This window comes from Anguilla anguilla, chromosome 3 (genome assembly GCF_013347855.1).
Source record: "Anguilla anguilla isolate fAngAng1 chromosome 3, fAngAng1.pri, whole genome shotgun sequence".
NCBI lineage: Eukaryota > Metazoa > Chordata > Actinopteri > Anguilliformes > Anguillidae > Anguilla > Anguilla anguilla.
In genome coordinates this window covers 54,445,981-54,472,573 of record NC_049203.1, presented here as the reverse complement: position 1 = coordinate 54,472,573, position 26,593 = coordinate 54,445,981, and the positions used below count along the sequence as shown (strand labels likewise).

Genomic DNA, 26,593 nt, shown 5'->3' with positions numbered 1-26,593 from the left:
TGCAATATCTCAATTGTAGTTTTCTTCGTTACAGCTACTTTGAAAAGTAATTTGACACCTTCCCATAATGCCATTCTGGGAAGAATTTACAGATGAGATTCCTTAGCCACTGAGCACATTAGCACATTGGCTCATTTTATGTGGTTAAAACAGTTAAGGTCATGTCAGTATTGCGGTTATGTTCATCATAATAAAAAGAAAATCTGGGTTGAACAGAAGAATTGTTAAAACCAGAACTGGGCTTCGTTATGAATGATGAGAGCACACTGGTCCACATAACATACAAGCCGCAGAGCTGCTCTTAAAGACTTTGATAAAAATAACATAATTACTTAATGTAAAATCTTGCATTTATAAAGAGTACGCAAGCCTTCTTTACATCTTTTTAACTAACATATAACTTACAAGAGACTCAAACAATTGTGTCTGGGAATTTTTAAAAAAAGGGGTTATAAAATGTGATAAATGTTAAAGAACTACCTCAAGTGGAAAATTCTTACGCAAATGCAATAATAGATTGGAGGCTGGGGTGAAGGGGAATGTGTGCTAGGGTGTGGGGGTGGGATGGATGTGGAGGAGAATGTGTGCGAGGGTATGGGGGGGTGGATGTGGGGGGAATGTGTGCTAGGGTATGGGGGGGTGGATGTAGGGGGAATGTGTGCTAGGGGGTGGGGGTGGGATGGATGTGGATAGGAATGTATGCTAGGGTGTGGGGGTGAGGTGGATGTGGGGGGAATGTGTGCTAGGGTATGGGGGGGTGGATGTGGGGAGAATGTGTGCTGGGGTGTTGTAGATGTGTCAGGCGCAGTGAGAGCAGCTGTTGGGCCCGGGGTAGGCTAGCTGTGTGCTTTGGCAGCAGACGTGTGCACAGGAGCATAGAGACCAGGCGGCCCGGCTTTGAAGTGGCGCTTGCAGATGTGATATTTTTCTTGGCTTTGCCAACCAAGTGGAAAATACAATGTAACCAAGTTCTCATCACTGCCCAAGTACACGGGTTTCTGTTTAGTTTTTATTCTATTTTATTTCTTTTTTAATGCTCTCTTTGCCTGAAGGATCGATGGGAGATTTTAAACAGGACACATACTCTCTAATTCCCCAAATCCAAAACTCAGCACAGCGCTGTTATATCAAAGCGTAATATCCTCCATCCCTCCAAATTCATTTTGGTCCCTTGGAAAAATTATGCTTTGCCTTTATGTCTGTGGTCTCTTCTATGGTATTTAAACATTATTATGTATCTTGTATTGGTAATCTGTTGTTATTTCTCACTTTTTATTTAAAGCAATCTTCAAAAAATAAATATTGTTGTAATTAATTTGTCTGTCTGACGTCTTGTAGGGGCTTTCATCCATAAAAAATACATTACACATACACTATTTATGACCCACCTAGAAGGTGTTAATTAATAGTTTAAAAAAAAAAAAATCATAACAAATTGAGCTAACAGACATGTTCAATAATGTGTGACATTATAACAATTCACAGAATGCAATTTTTTGCACTTTATAATTTGCTTTGTGAAAACAAAAACATGATTCAGATATAAAACCTGAAATTCCATGTACAACTATATATGTACGATACAAATGCACGGTACAGTGGAAAACGGAACATTAAATATTTACCTAAATTAAGTTCTAAAGACATTACAGGCATTTAGCAGATGCTCTTATACAGAGCAATTTACACAACTTATTACATCGCACTTGCATTGTATATCTTTATATAGCCAGACATCTGCTGAAGCAATGCAGGTTAAGCACCTTGCTCAAGTGAACAAAAGCAGTTTACTACCAGGGAATAAGACCTGTAATTTCTTGGTTACAAGACCAGTTCCTTATGCTTTACCCTATGGTACTGAGGCCTCCATATCAAAGTTGAACTATGGGTTGCTTAATGTTTTGAAATATGCAGATTATTTCAGCGACATGCCTCTCGGATTGATTCTACTGGTTTAAAACCTTCGAAAATGGGCTCTACTACTCCTATTCTAACTACTGACTAAAACAGTTTGTTTGTGTAGTTATTTCATAACAATCCATTCTATGGAACACAAGCCCTGTAACATGTTTATATTAGTTGTTCTTCCATCATCGCATTGCTACCCTACAGTAGACTTCACAGCCTACCAAATTTGTATGTGCGATCCTTGCAATAAAATGGCTTTGTATTAAAAGACATTAAATAAAATTGTAGAATGAGGTATTTGTATTTTATTAAATAATAATTAATGTTTGTCTGTTTTGTTTCAGTCTTACTAGGCAGGGTTGATAAAGTGAACATAGGAGTCAGCATAGGAAAAAGGAGAGCAGTAGCTTTCTGAAAATTCAACAAAGCATTCTTCTTTTTTCCCCTGCATGACACTAATATACTGAGAGGAACCCTATATGCCACACAGGGTGCAGAAGAGAGCAGTGCCATTTGAAATGCCATCGATCTCAGCTTGGGAGGTAGGAGCAGTGGTGACAGTTGTTTATACTGTTAAGCGTCTGAGACAGTCCAACAGAAACACATTTCTACCAGTGAAAAAAAGGATGAAGTTCATCTTTAACACTGGCTTCTATCAATAATTTGCACACACACACGAGCGTGCACACATACACACACACACACACACACACACAATGTAAAATATTTGTGTTTAGGTTGTATGTTCCCCAAAATGACACTGACATCACTCAATAGATTTATAGCGCCTTCTGGACAAAGCCAAGATTCCTCTGGGTGGTTGTAAGGATAGGAGTTTGGTTTGGTGAGGGAGGTTGGGAAGCAAGGCTGGGGGAGGGTGAAGGGAGAGTTCACTGTGCACTGGAAAGACTGGATCTTGTGCTGTTGGTCTGGGCAGGGCTGGGCAATCCATGGGGAGGCCCATCAAGCCCAGGCTGGAAGTTGGTTGGCTCCTGGCAGCTCAGCTCTCAGGTGGAAGTCACTAATGAAGATGTGGCTGCAGCATTGGCCCTGTCACAGGAGCTGTAAATCAGGCCAGAAGGTCACCACCCCTGCCAAGAGAGAAAGAACAGATTCAATCAGGGAGGAGTCACACCCGTGGCCATGCATAAAATGAAGGCGGGCACAGGGTTTCACTTGAGTGCCATGACAACAGAACAAATACCAAAATTGGTCCAGGCCACAGTGAGAAATGGAAAAACAGAACAGACGTCTGTGGCAATGAATAAGAAATGAATGCACTTCAGAGAGCTGTCTATTCTGCCCCAAAGAAATTCCCATGACCAGACCTGCTAATCAATTTTTTTTGTCTCATTTTGACATGTGGAATTTGTAGGGGATATCTATGTTCAGACCGACTGCAAAACCTTTGGAGCAATGGTCAAAAGGATTGCCAATTGGAGGGGACTGCAAGGTCAAAACATTGTGCACACTGTTGCCCAGATGCCTCCCCTTGTGGATGCCGGTGCGTCTGTTGAATTCTTCAGCCAAGAAAACACAACACAGAAACCACATTATTTTAGTAACCCAGAGCATAAAAATACACTTAGCGTCTAAAAGAAGGCTTTAATGTGAAGAAAGTTTTTTACATGTGGTTTACAACTCTTTGACTCCACTACCTTTGGCTGGCTTCTCCCTCTCAGCTTGGTGATTGCTGTTTGCTCAATTGCGGTGGGTTCACCGTCATGCCCGTTTCTTAATGGTGTGCCGTCCTCTGCTTTCTGCAGCCTGCTGTTCCCATTGGATGGCGTGCAGTTCCCATTGGATGGCGTGCAGGCCCTTGCCAGGTGTGGTTTGGCTGATGAGGTCATTGCATTCTTGTCCCTTTGTCTCTTGCCTCACATCTGCTCCTATCTGCTTCATCTCTGACAGCCGATGATTCCCTGAGAAAGTGATTCAAATGGACACTGATATTCAGGATTACTTTAAGACTTTCCGAATATGGCCTTCTCTCGCCTCCTCATAATCATAACTCCATGCTGAGCTGGGTCATCTGTCACTGACCACCCAGTTTGGTGGAGAACATCAGCAACCATTAAGGGTGTGTGGTTTTTGTAATGTATATTGTTATTAATAAAGACAGCATGTCAGTCGCACTTCAGGATTTTGGGAATATTTATGAGCATATAATCTGAGAAGGCCTCCTTCTGATCGGGATTCACATGGGATAGTCATAAATTGCGGCACGGCATAATTGTGTGAGATGGATGGGATGATCTCGTGTTAACTTTGTCCTGTGTGCTACCACTGGAGCGACTTTGTATTCCCACCAGGGGCCGTCTTCACTCTTCTGACAGACTGGGGAACAATACTGTGGTTTATAATTGAGCTGTGCCCTGAAAGACGACCCCTTCCCGCTTCATTTGAAATGGACTCCATGGCCATAGAGTAATGTATTGACATAACAAGTCGCCTTGCCGGCACACCAAGGAGCTCTCCCATACCGCACATATAGCGTCCATCTACCCCCAAGGTTGGCTAATCGCCCAGCCAAATCGTTGATACCCCTTGTCTATGTACAGTAGCTGAGAACACCCACATCTCTTGCTCCCAAAATAAGACATGATAGGAAGGAATTCTGACCCCTGCTGGCTGGGAGGGGTGTATTAAGTGTTACACCTCTTCGGTCCAGAAGGTGCTGTCAGTAACTTGCAAAATAGTGGCCTGGGAGTTCAGCTGGCGGTGCTCTGAAATCTGCCTTCCTTCATGAGAAAGCATATTTCTCTTCTTCAAAGAAACCACAATTGGTTATCTGAAAAAACTATAAAGCTTTCTTTGTTCACTTCACAATGAATAGCAAAACAAAGAGAGAGAAGAGGGCAAAAGAGAGAGACTTTGACGGTCGATGTTTCTTTATTGAACACATTAAAACCTCCATCATTATCTTAAAAACTCCACCCTTAGGCACACAGAGCCATGCCCCCCAAAAAACCTGCACCTACATCCAAAATTCTTTTTTTTTGTGATTCATGCGCTGAGTTACACCAAACTGTAAAGAAAGTTCCACTGTATGACTGATGAAACCCTGTACCACTGATGAAAACTGTACCTCCTGTAGATCCTGCACTCTCCAAAACAAAAACGTACACCCAGCCACACAAAAAAATTTCAAGACTACCGTACAACAGATACCCAAGTATTAATTTAGGCCAGCCATGGCTTGGTTGCCAGTTTCTTATGTAGAATTCTTTGCTGTAAGCCTCCTGTCCTCATTGGCATTGTGAGTTTATAATGCACCCTCCACCTGTACCCCAACATTTTCTGATTCAAATGGTCTTCTACCGCTGATGTTCCAAGTATATCCTGCAACACTTATATATCTATACACTATATATCTCTTGTTGAAACTGAAATTTATCAGTGTTTTTTCAATTATTTCTAGTTGGGGAAGCTCTATAGTTCTCCAGAGAGGGAAGGGCTCCAAGTTCATTCCACACAATGTGCCATTGTGGAACTAATGTCATTGTTTGGACAGGAAGTCAACTGAATTCGTATTGTACTGCAGGTGAAAGTCATATTATCATTGAAGTGGAGCTGTAAAACCTACAGTAACCAGGTCTGAGGTGACAAATTACGTTATTTGGTGCAATTAGTCCAGGCAACATAGTTTTCATATTTGTAGCCGTTTATACAGCTGAATATTTACTGACACAATGAAGGTACCTCCCTCTGAATCTGAACATGCAACAGCTCCAATTAGTTGGCTATCTCACGACACATATCAAATGAGTTAATCACATTTTAACTTAATTACAGTACAATTTCTGTCTAACGCTATAGCATGACAAATGTATCATGTTCAACAAAGGAAGTCTCATAGTCTGTGGCTAAACACCTTTATGATTCATGTGTACGCAGACAGTATATTATTGTTTGAAGAACAAAACAATTTTTTGATACAGTTTGAATCAATGTGTGTGTTTATTTAAAAATAAATATACCCTGATTTATTTTAGGCGCACAGGGGAACATCAGTGTGCTACTGCAAAGCTCTAATCAATATATTTAATGACGCTGCAGGAGCAAAATAGCAACTCGCTCACCATAGAAAGCAAGCATTCGCAGTCCTTGGAATCATTGAGTTTCTTGCTGCTACATTTTTCCCCCTTCTTTCAGTTGCTTTGAATGTTCACTCGTATTTCTGAGGCATGAGTCAGGCAAGCCTTAATTATTACTTGACAAGCAGTTCCTTGTCAGTCGTCACAATAAAAGGTATCACTGCTACCGTGTAGTATTTATGGAAACTTGAGCGGCGCTGATGAAACAGCAACAAACGCGAGAGGATTGTGTTTTGTCCCCCTACCAGGCAAGAGGTTATTTATAGTTCATATTTTCCGGCTGTTATTCTCGGGTGCAAAGGGGTGGATTAAATTTACACAACAATACAATTAAAATTTCCATCTAGGAAAAGGCTCGCTAGACACCAGGATTAGAGAGAGCATGTTCTTTGATCATGCGCAACGTGTGCTTTTTTGCTGCTTCCAAAATGCCTTTTATAAATGTTTGCACGGGAGCAGCTTGCGTGTGACACGTTAATAAATGACGAGGCAGATACTAGGTCTGCTTTTTATTGTGGATACAGAGCTTGTGTCTACTGCATGCGCGTTCCAGTTGCCAAGGGCTTCGATGTTGAACTGGGGGGAAGCAAATAACGCGGAGGATTGCTGGCGTGGTGCAGACACGATTTGAGCACATAGCTGAACCGCGCACTTTCCTGAATGTAAATTTATAACACCCCGAGGAGACGTCCGGGCAATGTCAGGAGAGTAACTCCTCTTTGGTTGAAATACTAATGTGTTTTACCTGGCCAATAAATCGTTTGGAACTGTCATAGACAAGGCAACAGAGAACGGTTACCATAAGGACCTTAGTTGCCAAATACCGATCAATAGATGTAACCTCTCTGACACGCACAATACATCTAATTTGCTGCTTTTACTCTGATATATATTGCTCTCCAAGTGTCAGAGCCATTTGAAATTTCCACGATTGCTGAAGACACACTCCACCCTGGAGGAGATTTATTTTCACACATGCTGGAAGAGGTGTCTGTAATCCCTCCCCACCCTGCCATTGTTTATTCTTCCGCGCCGTGTGAATCTGAGCAGAGACCGTGTAAAACAGGTCCCGGTTTCAGAGCCCTTCACTGGGTCTAAATGAGTTCGGCTTGATCATAGCACAAGAGCCGCAATTTTCCAGACCGACAATGAGGCTTTGTGTCCATTAGCAACCGGCAATCACTAGCAAGGGCTAAATAAGCGTCACATTCTTTTGAAGCTCACTAACGAAACGAAGCATTGCAAATTGCGTGTCTGAAAATATTTTGAAATGGAAAATATCATTTTCTTAATAACTTTGTTTAGTCTAACATTCTTCTTTGAAACAATCACTGAAACAAGCAGTACAACTCTCAGCCCCGCTGAAGAAACAGCCCTAAAATATTACACTGCCCAAAATCTGGATCTGATTATTCTGTTTTTATTGTGCATAACTGATGCTGCATTTTTGTTGTTTGTCAGTCATGGTGCTCATTACATGCCCTTTGAGTGGAAAAACTGTGACAAGCTTCTTCTGAGCATGTTTGTTGACTTAAGAATGTAAGCAGTCAACATTCTTTCTTTGTATGCCTCAGAAGTGAATGGAGGCCTGGTTTCTGTCCATCTGTTGTGTAGGGCTAATGGGCTAACATGCTTCACAGAATTAAACCTGCCAACCACGACACCCAGGGCCAGCGGGTGAAATTCCTGTGTCCGGGACAAAATTTTGTCTGTGTGTATCATTCAATAATATTTACCACAAGTTCACAGACCATTGCATTACCCCCTCCTCTCCCCCCCACCTCCTCCTCCTCCTCCTCCTCCTCCAGAGCCCTGCACAACATACTGCCCCTCCCTCCCCCCCCCCTCCCCCCAATGGTGGCCCTGATGATGACACCTGTGATTAATCAGGATAAGACACTCATCATAGTTTGTTTAATAAAGCTTTTCTTCCTGTGTCATTTTGAATGTTCAATTTTCAAATAGCGTGTGTGTGTGTACGTGCGTGTCTGTGTGAATGTGTGTGGGTGTGCATGTTTCTGCCTGCTATAAGCCATAGCTCCTTTTACTTGTGCCACTCAGTTTTGTGTTTAATGCACTCACACAGGACTACCTTTCATGAGACCAGAACTTTAATGGAACAGAAGATTAAGCAGAGCTTTTCTTTGATCACCTGTCCATATACACTATGTACAAAAATGAACGCAAATGTCCCAATTCTGATTCAACCTTGAAATACTCAAATTGTCCATTCAAATTCAAAGCCCAGGCTTTCAAAATGTGAGGGGACAAAGTAGTGGTGCTACCAAAAGGCATAGCCCTTTTTCAAAGATGATTTAAAAAAGACTCAGGTTGAAAAGCCTGCCAAGGGACCAGGAGGAGACAAGTTCAAGCAGACAGAAATAGAAAGTCTGGGAATGCAGTCTCTCTCTCTCTCTCTCTCTCTCTCTCTCTCTCTCTCTCTCTCTCTCACTCACTGTCAATTCAGCTCTGTATTTACATTTAAAATTTTATTTTCAAATAAAAACATTTAAAACATCTGAGACATTTAAAAGGACACTATTAGAATTCACTTATTTATTATTGGCACCCTTGAAAAAGGTTCATTTGTACAAAATAAACAACACAGTGCAGTAGTGTATGCTCAAACTTATGGGAAAATGACCTACTTCCATCTTAATAGCATTTTTATTGAGCTATGCATCATTGTGTTATACGTGTAAAATCCCGTTGTCAAAATGATCACCTCCCTCACCTTCAAATTTTTGATTGTGCTTATTTGCGTTAATATGTTTTTTGATCTTTTTATGTTTTGCAGGGTCTTTTGGGTGTTCTACGATCAGTGGGCCAGGACCTGTTGTTAAGATCAATGGCAAATCCATCAAGGACGTTATTGCCAAAAACCTGGTTGAACCTGAACCATTCAATATTATTAGATGTATTTGTATTAGATTCATATTTGTCGGATGAGACAAAATTGGAACTTTTATGCTTAAATGTTTACCTCTGGTGCAAACCCAACACAGAGCATCTCCCTTCTCAACAGTATCCTTACTTTCAAGCATACAGTAGGACCAACTGGTGGTGATATAATGATAGCAATAATACATTTTGTTTGTAGAGCACTTTCCAGGCCACCGTTTCGAAGTGCTTCAGACAATAAAACATTATAAAACAAAATAGTTAAATAAGTATTTTATGTGTCTGTGCACAATATTAAGGGGATGCTTTGCAGCAACATGGACTGGGAAGCTTGTCAAGACTGTGATGAGATATGTAATATATCAGTGAAATGAGGAACATATTTTTTCTGATGTACACAATGCATGCAGTGCAATGCAATAGGAGGAGAGCTGTTAGCATCCAAGAACAGGTTAGCATCCAAAAAAACAGATCTAGCTCATTAAAACTAGAATCAGTGAACCTAAGAGCGCCATCTGGAGACATGATAAGAGCTCATCAGTTGCAAGAGACTTTACAGCAGGGCCACACACCAAGGGCTGATCTGTTTCAGAATTTTGTGCCAATTTCTGCTCTTGAATATTTAATTCGCTAAATCATATCTTGATCTAATATTTGTACTGTATTAAGCACCTGCAACCGCTGCAGACCGCAAGTGTATCCTAAAGATTTTACTGTGCTCTAGTGCAGGAATGAACCAGCATAGTTTATAAAGCTGTCAGAAAATGAAAGCTAAGGTAATTGGTTGGAACAAATATCAACACACAGAGTTGTGCACCCCGGCTTCACAGAATGCTCTCACCCGTTAAGCAGGCAACAGTGCGTGGCCATGATAAAGTGTCTGAGGTCCCAGTTAAATCAAGAGTTAAATCTCTTAGACCAAAAGCTTGGGTGCATAAATTAAATACTGTAAGTCCTTTTGGAATAAATAGGAGTTTGACCTCAGCATTTTCCTTGGAATCTTTAGGAAATTGATTTGTATATGGTTTATTATTCCATCTTCTCCTTTATATATTGCTATTGTCTCTGGGTTTTACTATAGGTGCAGCCAGGTTGCACCACAAGAGGAATCTTTGGAATGTCAAAGAAATTTGTATGTTGCCTGGCATTTGGTTTGTGTGGAGAGTTATTGCAATTACAGAAATTGCAATTACAGACTTTTTGGATCCTGTCCAAGAAGGAAACATCTATTTCTGTCTACTAAAGTCTTGAGACTGGCACAAAAAAATGTACTCTTCAACATGACAATAACCCAAAGCATAAGCTCAAATCTACATTAGAGGGACAAGTCAAGAATGGGCATGTCAAACTTTAGAATTTTAAATCAAAATTGGTGTCTAGACTTAAAAATTGATGTCCATTGATAATACCCAAACAATATGACTGAGCTTGAGCAAATTTTGAGACCTGAGAATAACCAGTTTCTACGTGAATTCTTTTTTTTTAAATAAAAAATGAGTTTTACACATATTTGTGCTCTTTATATCATCCCCTCCACACGAGGATGGCATTAAACACCTAATAAATGTAGTCAGATTGAATATCCCAGATATTTAAAATTTTAAATGTCCATAACTGTGTTCGAATTACAGGGTTCTATCTGCATTAAAACAGAACTAAATCACAAAATGTCAAACTAAGAAATGAATCAGATGTTTTTACTTGTGAAGTGATTTTGAACATGATCTCACGGAGATGACTTACAGTTCCAGAGGAAGAAAGCTGAAAATACATGAATTAATTAGGGATTTGATTGAAAGTAACAATTCATGTGAAGATGAATAACACCAGTCTTATGATGATGAGAGGTAAATTGATTGTGATTGATGAAGAAAAAATAAAAAACTAGCCAATTGACGTCAAGCCGTCAAGGAAGCTTGCAGGCAAGCTAATTACATTAATTATAGCCACACAGTTGGTCAGCAGAATGCTAAACCTCTTAGTTTAGGACAAGCAACAATTTAAAAACATCATCCACTGTTTGAAGTCTTACATGATTCCCTACAAACTGTGCAGTAGTTGTAATGTGAACAGTTCATATGATCCAATGAGAACTTTCACTGCCAGTGGCACTCCATTTAAACTACATAGTGTGATGGGATCTCTGGTTTTACGTCAGATAAGAGATTGGTCAGAAGCGTCATCATTAGCCATCCTACCCACTTACTGACCATGTATAACATCCAAATGGACAGACCATCGTTCGGCATAGCATTTCTGTTTGCAGCTCGACAAGCCTAACAGTTCTAACCTGTTGATCTTAATTACTTTTTTCATTTTATTTTGGGGGAATGGGGGGCCAAATGGTTTGATTAGAAGGCCTGTTACTATTTTTTTAGTGCCTAAAATTCAAATGTATTTTTCTTCATTCAAACTCAATTTTTGAAAAAGGGATAGACCAACTCAGCACCTCCAGCAAAAGAACATCTTGTGAAAATCATCTGATTAGTACATACCTATCCTCGTTTTCCATTGCATTCATAGACATATTGAAATTGGCAGTACGTCCTGTGCAATGTGCATGGCTCTTAGATAATTGGATTGGCTTTTAATGAACCCAGCTGCACCACAACCACTGATAATGTATTCAGTATAAACCAGCCCATTTTCCAGCTGTACACTCCTTGCCTCTTGTCACAAACATATACTAACATTCACTATCCACACCCAGTATGCCCACATTCCACGCCATTGACTATGCCCATTCGCAGTGTGACATTGATTCTGCAAAATAGAGCCCAATATCTCAAAATTTATTTATGCAGCCAAAACCACACCTTTTCACTTGTGGTGCACCTCCCTTTAAATAAAAATTGAGAGGTGACTAGAAAGATGGGTTAAATGTACTATTTATAAGTATAACAACAGCAAACTCAAAACAAAAATGATGTGCAATTGAACAAGATTAGAAAGACACAGAATGAAACAACAGTAACAAAGAAGAGCAGGAGAAAGACTAATGCTGAATTACCATAAAAGAAAGAATAATTATCACCCTCCTGCCTCCTCTAAAATGATAAAACATACAATGTGTTGAACAGTAACAGGTAAAACCGTCACTGCAAGCTGATTTTGTTCAAAATGACCCGGGTGTTTTTCAATTATTTTCATGGTATTGTAGTGGCACCTATTGGCTATTTTGTTAAACACAATTTGTGGTATTTTAAAAGCATATCTCTTGTAGTACAGTCCCATATATATCTCTGTTGATCTTAATGGTTCTGTATTGTAACTTACGTTTTAAAATTTATAGGGGAGCCATAAAACATTTATAATAAGGTCTGCCTGTCACATTGCCAAACTGCATCCTTTCAGCTACCTAAATGTCATAAAGGGATAGTTCAAAGGGATAGTTTGCTTACAGTTGTGAAAAATTATTCAGGTTATTTAGTTTCAGTGTATGTACTGTCAAACTTTGTGTATGTGCGATGAAGGGTATATCAGACATGCACACAAGTTTCTGATGACCTGCTGCTTTACAATAGCTTGTAGGCTATAGGGTACTGGTGGTTTCTGGTGTAAAGCAAGGTAATACATTTTAAGGCCAAGCCAAGCTTGTAGAACTTGTGCTACTGAGGCATACACTAAAAAAAGGAAGCTGGAAAAATAAAACATGAACAATTAAAAAATCATTTGTAATTTTATATAAAGGTTGCTTGAATGACAGTATCTTTTCTGATTGATCTGTCTGCAGCCTGGAGCGAATTTTGTGTTCTTCCAAGTGAGAAAGACCAAAGAACGGTCATCTCAGGGAACTGAAGCAGACAATGGGTCTCATTCACAAAACAAAATTATTCTTACTTTTATTCTTAAAAATGTTCCTACAAAAAAAAAAGAGATTTATGACACATGTAGCCTACATACCTTTGTCTTTGGGCATATCCGGGGTTTATGAGATGATGAATGCTGTCTGTAAATTTCATGAGCAATTCTGTTCAAGTATTTACATCAGGAAACAGCATAAACAAATTCAGATAAGAAAAAAAAAGATAAATGCTGAAATGTTCTTGGAAACATTCTAACACGCCGCTTACGATCAAATGTGATCGTAGACGTTTCGTGAGTAAGGCCCAATATTCTCTTGGTTTAAAGCATTTGAGAAGTGTTGCCTTCAATCACCACAAGAGGGTGATGTGTTCGTAAAACAGTTTCAGACTGCAGTCTTTGTCCTTTCAGTTTCATAAATCAATTGCAGAACTGATACAGGTTTGAGTCAGGATCTTTAATCTATTGTAGAGAACATGATCATAGTGATTGTTTGTTGAATATGGCTCTGTCGGGAGGGCTAAGATGCTGCCAAAGGGTTTTCTCCTGGATACCTGTCGTTATAATTACATCTGTGGTGCTGTGGTCGTATTACGCTTATGTCTTTGAGCTATGTTTGTGTAAGTAGTCTGATAATGTGTTAATGATAGTTGGTTTTGTATTTTGTTAGAGTGACAATGTTGGTGGTATCAGACTAGCTAGCCTATTAACATTTGGAGGCATCTAGGCTATCCAAGAAAAGCAAAACAGGAAGTGTTTGATTGTATTTTGCTAACTAGCTAACGTTAGCTAGAAAGCCAGTTTGGCTGTGCTGGTTATTGTTAGCTATATTTAATTATTGTTATTATTGTTAGCTTATTTAACTTGTTAGCTGTATGCAGTTTGAAAATGCTTTGGCTGCCTAAAAATACATAGCTATCGTTAGCTTGCTACTTGTGGTAGCTAAATACTGCGGTGCGTAACTTCACTGCTGAGCTTAGTTTCATATCGATAAATGGCGAGAATAACTGGATATTCGATTACTGGATATTAGCACTGGCTTGTTATCGGTTGATTTTAAACTATTGTGTAAAGTTGGACATTTGCGTCATGGTTGATTTTATCTAGCTATCTATCATTTATCTGGCGGTTGTTAAGCGTAGGTTAAGTAGTTATTTCTTGATTTACGCTGAAATTAGCTAGTTGGTAGATAATGTTATACGCCAACTGAAGACAGTTTTCAAAAAGCGCTTCTAATGTATGTGTTTATTTTTTTTTAACATTTTTTTTAGTTACTCTCAGCAACACATTGGAAAAAGGTGAGCTACTGGCCATCTGAATTAAATGGAAAAAGTCTGAGCTTATCCACTCCTTGTTTGATGTTACTGTCAGCTTAATCAACTGTCAGAGTTATCGAGTACTTTTACTTTAATAATAAATAAAATTGAAGTGCTATCCATGCAATGGACAGCAGAGTATGTTGTATGTTGTTACACTCCTGCTATTGATACCTCTAGTCTTCTGGGAACGCTGTGTAAATTCTGTAAAATAAGGTGATGAAATCTCTAATTGTTGTTTTAATGACAATAATAATAAAAAAAGTATTCTTGTCTTTCTGTTGGTAACACCTCAGTTTATTATCTGTTGGGTTGTGTCTGCAGTGGCCTATCTTCTGGTGTTCCATGTTTGCTTTGTGATGTTCTCCTGGACCTACTGGAAATCAATTTTCACACCACCCTCCTCACCCTGCAAGAAGGTAGGAAAGGGGCTGAGCATCATGTCTTTTTGTGTTCAAATCAAATGTGGAGACTTTCAGTGTACATAGAATTTAACCAAAACAAGGTCTGTGAACAAGTATCAGGATTAATGCATAACGCTGCCAGGCCCTTGTCATCTTTATTTGAAGGGACATCCTGTGTGTTCGAGACGCTCAGACGTGGCAAAATGAGACATTTTGCTGTTAGCTTAAGTGAAAGCACCATCTTGTATTTCCACCTCTCGTATTGCTGTTTATCAGACTGTGTGTCCTGTCTGTTGCTGATTAACCGGGTCTGTTCGCCCTGTTGTCCTAGTTTCAGCTTTCCTACACGGACAAAGAGCGGTATGAGATGGAGGAGAGGCCGGACGCGCAGAAACAGATCCTCGTGGAGATAGCCAAGAAGCTTCCCATCTTCACCCGTGCTGCGTCTGGAGGTAAGCCACGCAGGAAGACCCTCTTAAATGAAACCCACACCACGCTGTTTCACTAACCGGCTCATTCCGTTGGCCTGTACGACTGACAGATGGCTGGTAGGGCCCAATGCAGGTCATTTCAGATTTCTCTGGGCAAAAATAGCTGCTCCTGAGGAGCTCCGAATTGCGAAGCAGAATTGCTGGAAGTTGCATTGTTTTTAGGAACCCCACAAATGCGAGGTAGCATTTGGTAAGTGGCTTTGCCTGGCTTTATGCCCTTACTTACTGCTCACAAATAACTGGCATAGCTTGGACCCAGTCAACTGGAAATGCAGGCACCATCTGAATTCAAAATCACTTTACTGGCATCTCGTGGTTTGGCCTGTTGAGACCACGTGATTCCATAAAGATGGTATTTTATCTCACTTTCCCTATTACTGAAATTTTACTGAGAAACTGTTTGATGTTCCATTCTTTGATTTTTAGAGGTACTGTGCATTATTTGCTGTTTGTGTTTTCAGTTGAACAATAATACCAACTACACTGCGTGCTATATTATTACGCATACTCATTACCTAGACCTGATGTTATGATATACACTCAACGGCCACATTTTTAGGCAGACCTATCTAGAATTGGGTAGATGCCCTTTTACCCCAGAACAGCCTTAATTCTTTGTGGCACAGATTCAACAAGCTGCTGGAAACATTCCTTAGGGATTTTGGTCCATGCTGACTTCATAGCATCACGCTATTCCTGCAGATTTTTTGGCCGCATATTTATGCTATGAACCTCTTGTTCCACCTCATCCCAAATGTGCTCTATTGGAATGAGATATGGGGACAGTGCAGGCCATTTGAGTAAAATGAAGTCACTGTCATGTTTGTGGAACCAGCTTGAAGTGATGCGTGCTTTGTGACATGGCACATTATTTTTCCGGAAGTATCCATTTGAATAGCCACATCTTCCTGTTCTTAGCTGACATGAGTGGAACCTGTTGTGGTCTTCTGCTGCAGTAACCCATCCGCTTCAAGATTCAATGCAATGTGCATTCAGAGATGCCCTATTGCACACCACTGTTATGAAACCTGTTATTTGAACATTTGTGGCTTCTCTGTTAGCTTTAACAAGTCTCTCATTCTCCTCTGACTTCTCTGAATAACAAGGTGTTTTCACTCACAGAACTGCCACTCAGTGGGTTTTTTTTTGTTTGTTCACTGTAAACTCTAGAGGCTGTAGAGAAATGCCAGGATGGCAGCAGTTTCTGAGATGCTGGAACCACCATGTCTGGCACTAACAATCATACCATTGTCGGAGTTGCCTACATCAAACATCTTGCCCATTCTAATATTTGGTCGAACAACAACGAAGCCTCTTCACAATGTCTGCAATGTTTATGTATTGAATTGCAGCCACATGATTCACTGTTTAGAAGAGGAGGTTATTTGCATTAACAAGCAGGTGTACCAAATAATGTGGCCACTGAGTGTATTTGGGTCAGTTGGTTTCATATTGTTCTGGCAAGTCGTACAAATGATAACAGATTTAGCTGTGGTCTTGCTATTACAATCGACATACTCAGTATGTAGGTGATTGTTGACTTGTCATAAACGAGTTTTCCCTCTGGATCAGCTTCTGGCAATATCTGGATAAAATATCACTATTTAGCCAGCCCCCCCTTGTACCCAAATCTTTGATTTGTGATCAAATAATTCACATGTGGTTAACCTGCACATTCTCAGATTTTATTTGCACATTTTATTGCATATTCTCAGCTTCTTACTTTGGAATTCTTCAGAATTCATTCTGCTGCAGATATCAGTATCATCACTGTAGACAAGTGAGCAGTACCTGTGGCAGCCATACATGCCCAAATCATATCACCCCCACCAACATGCTTCACAGATAAGGGGGGGGGGTGTGCTCTTAAATAAGTGAATCTTGGTCTCATCTGTCCACAAGATCTTTTTTCCAGAACTCTTTTAGGTACTTATTTGTAAACTGTAACCTGGCCATCCTGTTTTTGTGGCTGACTAGTGGTTTGCATCTTGCCGTGTAGCTTCTGTAGTTCTGTTCCTGACGTCTTCTGCAGACAGTTGTCACTGACACATCCACTCCTGCCTCCTGAAAAACTGTTTCGGATTCTCTCACACAGGGGTTTGGGAATTATTCTTCATTATGATGAGAATTTTTCGATCATCAACTGTCAAGGTATTCCTAGGCCTACAAGGCTCTTTGCAATTACTGAGCTCACCAATGCTCTCTTTCTTCTTAATGATGTTGATTTTGGTGAGCCTAAGCCTATGTCTCTCTCTCTCTCGTTGGCACAACTCAGCCTCATGTTGACAAATGCCAATAATGGACTCCAAAGGCAACCAAAAGCCAGGAGTCAAGACTAGATACTGAAATCTGTCTTATACCTGCACTAAGGAAGGAATTGAACACTCCTGACTAATCAAGGATACACGTGAAGCCATTTGTCCCAAACATTATGGTGCCTTGAAATGGGGGACTATGTATAAAAGTGCTGTAATTTCTACATGGTGAAACCAAAATGTATTTTGAAAAGTACTGTTTAATAAAAGCTGAGAATCTGCAATTTAACCATGTGAATGTGAATTGTTTGATTACAAGCCTAAAATTGTGGAGTACACAGCCACATCAAGTAAAAAAAACAAAACAACAAAGTCTTTGTCCCGAACATTATGGAGCTCTCTGTATATCACTGGGTGTGTGTGTGTCTGTTGTATGCATATGTACCACCATTGTGTACACTTCATGCGTGTTGAGTGCTGAGTCCTGAGGCTCCTCTGTGAGCAGCGGGAAGAGAGCAGCGGATGAGTGATGAGTGGAGGATGGCGCGGCCCTCCTTTGGCAGCTGACCGCCCCTCTGTCTCCAGCTATCAGGTTCTGCGATCGCTGCCAGGTGATAAAGCCGGACCGCTGCCACCACTGCTCCGTCTGCGAAACGTGAGTCCCCCCCTCCCTCGCTCTCCAGCTCCCCTTCTCAGCTGGCCCTCCCTCCGGAAAGGGGTCTGGAAAGCGGATATCTGCCCCAGCTCCTCGCGTTTGGTAATTAGATTGCGCGGTTGGGCAGGAACACGACGTTTCTAGTGGAACAAAGCATGAGAAATCAAGGCGAGGCACTCAGGCCAGCAGCGCACGGTTGGCCACTTTCTGTTAAATCCGTTTTCGGTTACGCTAGGTTGAGTCTGGAGAAGTGTGGCCAGGTAAATAATTACAGAAAAATTGATTAGAGGGTTTAATTTAGCCAATTTTTGCACTTATGAATGTGTTTGAGTTAATAAGAGTGGGTGCCTTTCTCCTAATTTCTCCCATTTGCTTCTGCTGATGACCTTTGCCTCCTTACTGATTGTGTATTTCTTCCTTTTAAATCCTTAATAGCTCATCATTTTAAAGACAGAGAGCCATTTTATGAAAACATTTGAGAAGCTGAGTATCCCTTCAAAAAGCACCCGGAAACTGTCAATCAAGTAATTGAAAATAAACTACCTGACCAAAATTATGCCACATCAGTGTTGTTAGGTCATAATTTAGTCATAATCAGTATTGTTTGGTCATAATGCGGTCATTACCAGTATTATCTGGTCATAATTTGGTCATAATTGTTGACAGTCCTGGAACCTGCTGTTGGAATCTCTATTTCTCCGGCTCCATAGGACGGTCATTAAGAGGAACAGCAGTTCTTTGTTATTCGTTTCACCTCTGTGAGGTCTCAGTCGCTTTTTTATCGAGTTCTGTCCTCTCAGTAATGCCTGAGTTTGGCCCATTCTAGACTCAGTCTTTGTACCTCTGGCATGGGGAGATTTAGGCCCAAAGATGCTTGTAGAGCCATGAACAAAAGGGCACAGAAACTCATTTGTCATATGATAGCTCAATTAATAATGGGCTTCTTGTTCCCTGAGCCTGTTGGCTCTGTCTTTTGGGCGCGCTCCTAGTAAATCCAGCCATTGGGACACTCCCTCTGCATTGTAGCGTCCTCTGCTGGCAACCTTTTTGGGATGGGGGTGCTTGCTGTGCAGTGATTTCACATGAGCCAAAACAATGTGTGTCTCTTTCGGCGGGTGTGCTTGAACAAAAAAGTTATTTTTGAAGGAAGAGTGTTTTGTAATGCACGGCCACCATTTTGCACCATAGTGCTCGCCACAGGTGAGCTGAGGTTGAGAAGAAGGGAATTATTATGCGAGTTTAAATTCTGAACTATTTAAATTGTGAATTATAAATTAAGATGCTGATATTCTAAGAAAGAACGAACAAAATTTACTTGCATAAAGTACTGTTTTTTTTTTTTTTTTTTTTTGCTTTATTGTAGGTGTGTCCTGAAAATGGACCATCATTGTCCATGGTAGGTCTTCTTTCTTCATCTTAGTAATTCTTTTTAATCTTGCATTATCATGGCTCCCGCGCCCAACTGTATGTTGCAATGTTAGATACAGCTGTTGGTGTATTTTGGTTATCTCAAGCACAGGGCTGAGATTTCCCATAAATCTGAGCGAATGGTTCCCTCCTCTCCAGGGTGAACAACTGCGTAGGATTCTCCAACTACAAGTTCTTCTTGCTCTTCCTGGTGTACTCCATGCTGTACTGCGTCTTCATCGGCACCACTGTCCTTCAGTATTTCATCAAGTTCTGGGTGGTGAGTTTGGGTCCGCATCTCTGCCGGCTGGGTCCATTCCTTGCCCATCTTGCCAGCACCTGGTCCAGACACTAGAACATATCCTTACCTGGATGCTGTGGGGGTTTTATCTTGACCTTTTTAGTTTCATTGTTTTAAAGGGGTGTGAGGGGCTTGGTATAAAAAAAAAAATAAAAAAAAATTCTCCCCCTTCATCCCTCTCCTGTCTTTCTCCTCTATTTCCCCCTTCCTCTGTTTCTCTTCTCTGCTGCTCCTGCCCTCCCCCCACCCTCCCCACGCTCTCTTTCTCTCTGGCAGGGGGAGCTGCGCAACGGGCCGGCTAAGTTCCACGTCCTGTTCCTCATGTTTGTGGCGCTGATGTTCTTCGTCAGTCTCATGTTCCTCTTTGGGTATCACTGCTGGCTGGTCTCTAAGAACAGGTCCACTCTGGGTAAGGGCACTTCACACATTCACTGCATAGTGGGGTTTTTTTTTTGTTGCAGCTTCGGATTAGGCAATGGGTTTATTGGTGCTAGCTAATGTGTTATTCTTTGTAAGTCACGTACAGTATCAGTGTTGTTGCCCTCAGTGTCTAAATGTGGCTCAGGTGTGGATGCTGATTGTGACGTGCTCCACGCAATAAATCAGTTTTGTCCTGTGTGTAAATGTCACACGCTGAAGTCCTAATGTGTCTGCACTTTGACTGATCAGAGTCCTCATACCCTGGTGTGATGTCTCTCAGCATTGAGTGGCTTCCTGGGAAGTGCCTTAGATGATTGCCATTAGCAGTGTACTGAAATTGGCTTAATTTTCCATCAGCCTCACAGTTGCCTCTCCCACCTTGTTCTGAAAACGCAGCCCCCTGCGGGGGGATTAGAGGAAAGATCCAGTACACTGATATCAGCGCTGTGCACCCAGGGAAGGCTCATTTGTTCATCTTCCAACAACCTAGTTACCTGCCTGTATCATGTGACATGTGATTAGCTGTTACACCAGAAAGTGTTTGATTTCTAATGGGACATTGCAGTCTCTGTTCCTTCCCGGTATGACCTAACAAGGTCTAGCCTCAGTTTCAGAGCTTCAGAGCTTCAGAGCTTCAGAGTTGCATTTTTTTTATTTTGTTTCCTCAGGCCTGCCCGTTCTTTTTTTTTAATTGTAGAAGCCAAAGAGCTCTTGTCTCTATTTACATTGTAGACCCTAATGAGTTCCCATTTAAAGCATAAACCCTGAAAGTTTCAGTCTTTATTTAATTCATAGCCCCTGAAGGGTTGCAGTCTGTAACTGTAGAGCCCAAGGAAGTCCATTCCATTTCTAAATTGTAGAACCTTAAGAGTTACAGTCTTAGAACTACTGCCTGTGCTGGGACTGAATCCTGTGCGTCATTTATACGGAATCTGAGCATTTTTAGTTTTTAAAAAAAAATATCTGTATCCATGGTAACACGGCCCACCCAATGTTTCTGTATTTCCCAGAGGCCTTTTCTGCCCCCGTGTTCCAGAACGGGCCCGACAGGAACGGCTTCAACGTTGGATTCCGCAGGAATCTGCGGCAGGTCTTCGGGGAGGACAGGAAGCTGTGGCTCGTTCCTGTGTTCACGAGGTGCGTCTGTCTCCGGTCCCGAATTCCGACCGCAGCTCCACCGCGCGCCGTCACTCGAAAAGAGCCACATCCGCAGGGCTCCGCAGGATCCACTGTAGGCTCGACAGGATTTCACCTCAACTCCCTTTTTACGGGTGCCTCTAGCCCTAGAAGGGGTGTTGCTTGCTGTGACTGTAAATGCAATTGTGTGATGTCAGAAAAGGGATAGTATGAGCCAGCCTGGTTCCAGCCCTGCAATGGTAAATGCGTGTGGGGGAAGGGCATTATGAGCCGCCCTGTTTCTAGATCCGCAGTGGAAATTGGGTGTAATGAGCCACCCCGGTTCCAGCTTTACAGGGGAGAAGGGTGTAATTAGCTAGCTCTACGATGGGGAAAGGTGTATAGTGTGCCAGTCTGGTTTCCGGCTGTACAGTAGGTATGGTATAGAATGAGTCGAGCTGCCGTTAGCTGTATACCGGAGATGGGGTCGATGTGAGTTGAATCCTTTTCCCGGCCCTTTCCTCTGGTACATTTCCACATGCTGACGGTCTCAGTTAATTTTTTTAAACTAGCCTGGGAGACGGGCACTTCTACCCCATGCGGAGCCGGAATGAATCCCGGAACCCCCTCCTGGCCAGTGAGGAGCAGTGGGAAGAGGACGGCGGATCGGATGAGGAGAGCGCGGGTGAGTGGGATCTGCCAGCCAGGGGAAGCCCAGGCCCTGCCAGAGCCACTGAAATAAAGCAGCTACTTTACAGAGCTTACACATCATGCTATGAATGGGACCCATTGGCCAAGTATTTAAAATACTTTCAAATACCTACTCACTTATTCAGACAATAATAATAATAATAATAATAATATGCTCAAAGGTCTTTTTGGAGATTGTGGGTGAGCAAAAGTAGAACTCACTTTGGCCACCACAGATGTATAACACCCACCTGTAAGGTGAGGGAGGGATGAAAACCAGTTGCAAGTTCACATGGGAAGGCTGGGCCTAGCCCAGAGGGATCACATGCCCTACAGCCACACCCCATCACCCCGTCGCTGACTTTATCTGTGGACGCCATGTACATAACACCCTTGCAAGTGAGAAGGCCCTGTCCAACCTTCCGTGTGAAAACTGCCATCTCCTCTCAAATCCTTTTTCTGCTATGGAAGAGAACAGAGTGAAGGGCTCTGGTTGGTCTCAGCAGGCCTGTGGTTTGAAACTTGTACTTGGATTCCATGAGAACCTGTTAGTTGTCATATAGCCGCTGGATTGGTGATGTGGTTTGGGAAATGGTCCCTCCTCATTGGCCTCGGTGTCATTAGCAATATGGAAACTCCCACTTCTGATTTCTAGTGGCACGAGCAATGCTTGTTCACATTTGCATAGTTTTTCAGGCAGCAGGGTGTAGAGGAGGTGTGAAGTTTCTTGCCTACAGATTCAGAATCATCCTTAATGATCTATAAATGACATAGCTCTGTCGTCATGCACCCATTGTAATTTTTTCTGTCATTTTCTGAAGTTCTAGTTCTAAAGTTCTCTCCCGGATGTTTCTCACACTCACTAGAGCTTCTGTAATTTGAAGATGAACCTGCAACAGCATGGGTGTCGCACTGGCGTGGCACGAACATTCAATTCGATAGCGCAGCTGGGTTTCAGCTGTCCTGTATAATGTATCTGCTACAAATTGAAAGCGTATCGCCTTCCGCCTCTTTTGGGAATGGACACTAAGGTCTGATTACTTGTTTGGGGACTACATTAAGTCACCTGTGAGTGTGGACTGTGGACAAATGAACAGGAAGGATACCTCTGCTGTTTCCTGTGTTTAATATTGTTAGGCTAATATTATTTTAAATGCATTACGTTAATCAGTGTCAGCTTATAAACATCTAGAACCTTTATTATTCTCAGGTCAGAAAATAGTTTCACAGCAAAAAAGTATTATAAATGTAAATAAGGGAAAAATAAAAATACTGGTAACAAAAGGCATGATGAGAACAGAAGTATTGCAGAGAGGGGGATGATTATGTTGTGGGAGTCCATGTCTGTCAGAAAACTTTCACAAATCAAATAAATACAATTCATTTTGAGGGTTTAAGTGGTGTAGACTTCTTCTGCCCTCTAGTGGGCAGATATTTAATAACCGATCCTGTCTCATTAATTGCAATTCCATGATGATTTGAAACAAATCATTTTGAATCTTTGAAGCTACATCAGCTGACCTTTGTGTTTGCTTCTTTGAAAAAGTGGGTGTATTTTGACTTGAAATAAGTCCTTGAATCTGGTTTGTTTATCTAATTAAATGTCACTGTATGTCTGTTTCAGGTTTGCAAAGAGACCCTTCAGTCACTGTGGAGATTGAGTCATAGTACAGAGGAATATTCCAGAACACAGTGAGTGTTCAATCGTAACACCCAGCCAATACACATGCAGGCAATGTGTTGAAAAGTAATCTTGCTTTACGGGGTCGCCATGACCTTGCTAAGTCCTGGAGATAGTGTGACGTCATTTGTACTGATGGCAGACACCTTCCTTATAACATAAAAGGCTTTAGAACAGGATGGAAAGGGGCATACCCTTACTGCAGGCGTCTAGACTTCCGTTTTATTTTTCATCTTCCTGGAAGGGTCCATAACTGCACTCTTCTTTTGTTACAGGGGTGCAAGCTTAACTAGAGTCAAACCTTAACTGCCAACTTATGAGTTGGAGTAAATGGTCTTATTTTGTCTTCACACTAACCCGTTAGCATTGAAGGACTCTGTGGCATTTATGAGGTGAAACACGTTAAACGTGTGAAAGCCAAAAAAAAAGAAAAGGTAGTTTGGGCCAGGTCTCAAGTATTCAATGATCCTTTGAATTGAGTTTCTCGTTTTTCTTCTCCTGGCTACAGAAGACATCTAAAGACCCCAGACATCAACCACAAAGGATGTGGCTCACTGGAAACAGCACTGCTCTTAGCTTGAAGCCGATGACGCATTCCAAGCCCTGAAGAATTTCATGCCGACACAAAAAAAGAACCAAGCAGGCACCAAATATCCAAACAGCCTGAGGAGCCTTGCAGGTGTTCTGGTGTAGTGGGTTTTTTTTGTTTTGGTTTTTGTTCCTTTTTATTTCATTATTATTTTTTTTACATCTGTAAATATACGTGTATTTATTTATGAGGAAAAATATAATCGACGATTGATGGAATAAAAATAGGAGATTCTTTTCTTTCAGTACAGATCTGCTCCTTGAAAATAAGGTGACATCAGTTGGGTAATTTGCCATGATTGGACCATAAATCTACTCTACTGTGATGTAACCCTACCTTTTCCGGCTCGCTTCTCCCAAGCATCTCTCTTTCGCTTTGGGCAGAGCGCCTGCGGTCCTTCTGTGTGATGTTCCAAGTCCCCGGTCTGAGTCTCGGCGCGGCGCCCCAGGTTGTTTCAGCATCCGGGATGGTGGGGCTCCGTTTCCCTAATGCCAGCCCATTACTGACCCAGGGCGCCAGGGCGCCAGGCTGCCCGAGGCCCAGAGCCAGGCCCCTCAGCAGCGGCCATTGTTCCCAGGGGCAGCGCGCCACTGATGCATGACCACCTCTGCGCATTCCTGCTGCCAGCGCACCGTGACGGGGTACTGTGCGATTGGAGGCGGGGCCTCCCCTAGAGAGGCGCGGTTACGACAGAGCGCAGTACCTTGTTAAGAGTCTTACCGTCTGTTCAGTTTTCATTTGGGTGGCTTGTGAGTAATTCTTAGCATTATTGATTATTCCAAAGATTGTTCTAATGAAATGGCTATTGTCTGTGGCTCAGTATTCCTGTTCTCCCCTTTTGGCCGTTGATGAGTAAAAGCACTTTTAATGGTCCTCAGTGTCAACGGTTTCTATTTGTTTTTAACCAATATTTATGAATATTTTAACAATTATTTTTAAAGACCAAATTTTAGTTTTTAGAAGTATACGTACTGTAGTTGTGAGAACCTCATGTTTGGTGGTGCAGTGCACTGATGGGTGGTCTGCTGCCCATGTTAAATGACTTACATATACTGTATGAACTAACCGTGCTAAGACTGAAAATGCAGAGCTATTTATTTGGAAATAGTTTTTCTTAAAAGAACTTGTATTTGGTTGAACTTTAAATTCGGTTTTTCCTGTGGTTATTGTGCTTAATCTGTCATATTTTTTCTTCAGAAGATGGGAAAGTGGTGTTTTCATTCATTTGCTTTTGTCATATTTCATTTACTCAAAATTCAGTATTCACACAGAAAACTATCTCCAACGATTGTATGGAAGTGTATTATGTACGCAATTGTACACAGGTATTATGGAAAACCAGTCACCGAACATGCATATCTAAGCTATGCACGTAAGCCAACTGGAGCAGCCAATATTTATTCAAAATCATGTTTTCCCTGCTTACCAATGGAAACTTAATGGTACCAATCACTGCATATGTCTAGTGTCTACCTATGTGATCCCGAGACACTGTCTCTAGTGCAGTCAAAACCAGTGTAGTTCCTCCAAAAAGTATTCTGATTGAAGTCGTTTTGCTGTTGTGTTTTGAGGTGCATTAAAATTCTCAAACCCTATTCCTTATGTGTTTACTGTGAAAAGTATTTCAAGGAACTGCAAGTTGAATTTAAAAATGCAAGAGTTTCAGGAAATGTAGGGCTCAGGCCCCATTCACAGTGAGAGATCTTCAATTGGCTGTCATCAGGTGACTTCCATTGGATAAAAATAGGCCTGCTCTCTTGTGAGTGGCAAAGTTTAGTGTGTCAGCAGTACCTGCAGTTAAAGTGCATACCTATCAACAATGGTAAAACTTGTTTACAGGCAATTTTTGCATTTGACTTGGAAATCTGAGAAATTTGGAAAAGGGTGATTGGGCGTTGGTTTTTAGCATTTTAGCTTTTTTATGTCCCTGTTGTTCATTATGGAGATTCCATCAGTGGATTTTATTTCAGGTAACTGCTGATGTGCAACATTTTTGTGTCTGGAATCTTTGAATAGGCCAGTTTATCTGAAACTGTACCATCACTCGAGCAGATAAATATTTATGTGAAAATCCTCCTTGTGTCCCGATACAAAGCTAAGTGTGCATTTTGGCTGGTGAAATTAACCATTTTTATGCAAGAACTGTTTCTTAGCAGAGCAGATTATTTCCAATACACTTTCATTTCTACACATAGGGTGTGAATAGACAGCCAATTTCATGATCTTTGTTACAATAAAAGCTGTTCCTTACTGATGTAAAACTTGTTTTAAAACCAATAAAACCACTGAATCATGTCTGTAGAATTCAGTCATTTCCTTTGAGTTGTACTTTCCAGGTAAAGATTTTATGAAAAACAACCATCTCATATAAAACAGGTAGAATGACAGTATTCCACCTCTCTTAATTACTGTAGTGATGCTATGACACTGGAGAGAAATGCCCTGCCTCTTGTGGAGTATACCACTTGCACTTCAGCAGAGGGGTGAGACTGGATATGTATCAAAGTGATTGAGTGTATGGGGGTGGATAAGGCAGCCTGCAGGTCCTATAATTCTTT

The 26,593-nt window shown here is 41.4% G+C and overlaps 1 protein-coding gene and 1 long non-coding RNA gene across 2 annotated transcripts; one reads left to right on the top strand and one right to left on the bottom strand.

The window, feature by feature from the left end:
- Positions 1-1,489: 1,489 nt before the first annotated feature.
- On the bottom strand, positions 1,490-6,331 carry LOC118224032. Its single transcript, XR_004764553.1, has 3 exons — positions 5,991-6,331; positions 3,567-3,830; positions 1,490-2,999 (listed from the first exon to the last, which is right to left on the bottom strand). It is a non-coding gene; the product is annotated as an uncharacterized LOC118224032 (long non-coding RNA).
- Positions 6,332-13,146: 6,815 nt separating this feature from the next.
- Positions 13,147-26,330, top strand: zdhhc15b (zinc finger DHHC-type palmitoyltransferase 15b). The gene is made up of 12 exons (XM_035409685.1): positions 13,147-13,330; positions 13,982-14,008; positions 14,351-14,445; positions 14,762-14,882; positions 17,762-17,831; positions 19,195-19,227; positions 19,398-19,518; positions 19,816-19,948; positions 20,970-21,096; positions 21,648-21,760; positions 23,390-23,457; positions 23,955-26,330. The coding sequence occupies exons 1-11, from the start codon at positions 13,213-13,215 to the stop codon at positions 23,431-23,433; spliced, it is 1,002 nt and encodes a 333-aa protein (XP_035265576.1). The 5' UTR covers positions 13,147-13,212; the 3' UTR covers positions 23,434-23,457; positions 23,955-26,330.
- The last annotated feature ends 263 nt before the right edge of the window (positions 26,331-26,593 follow it).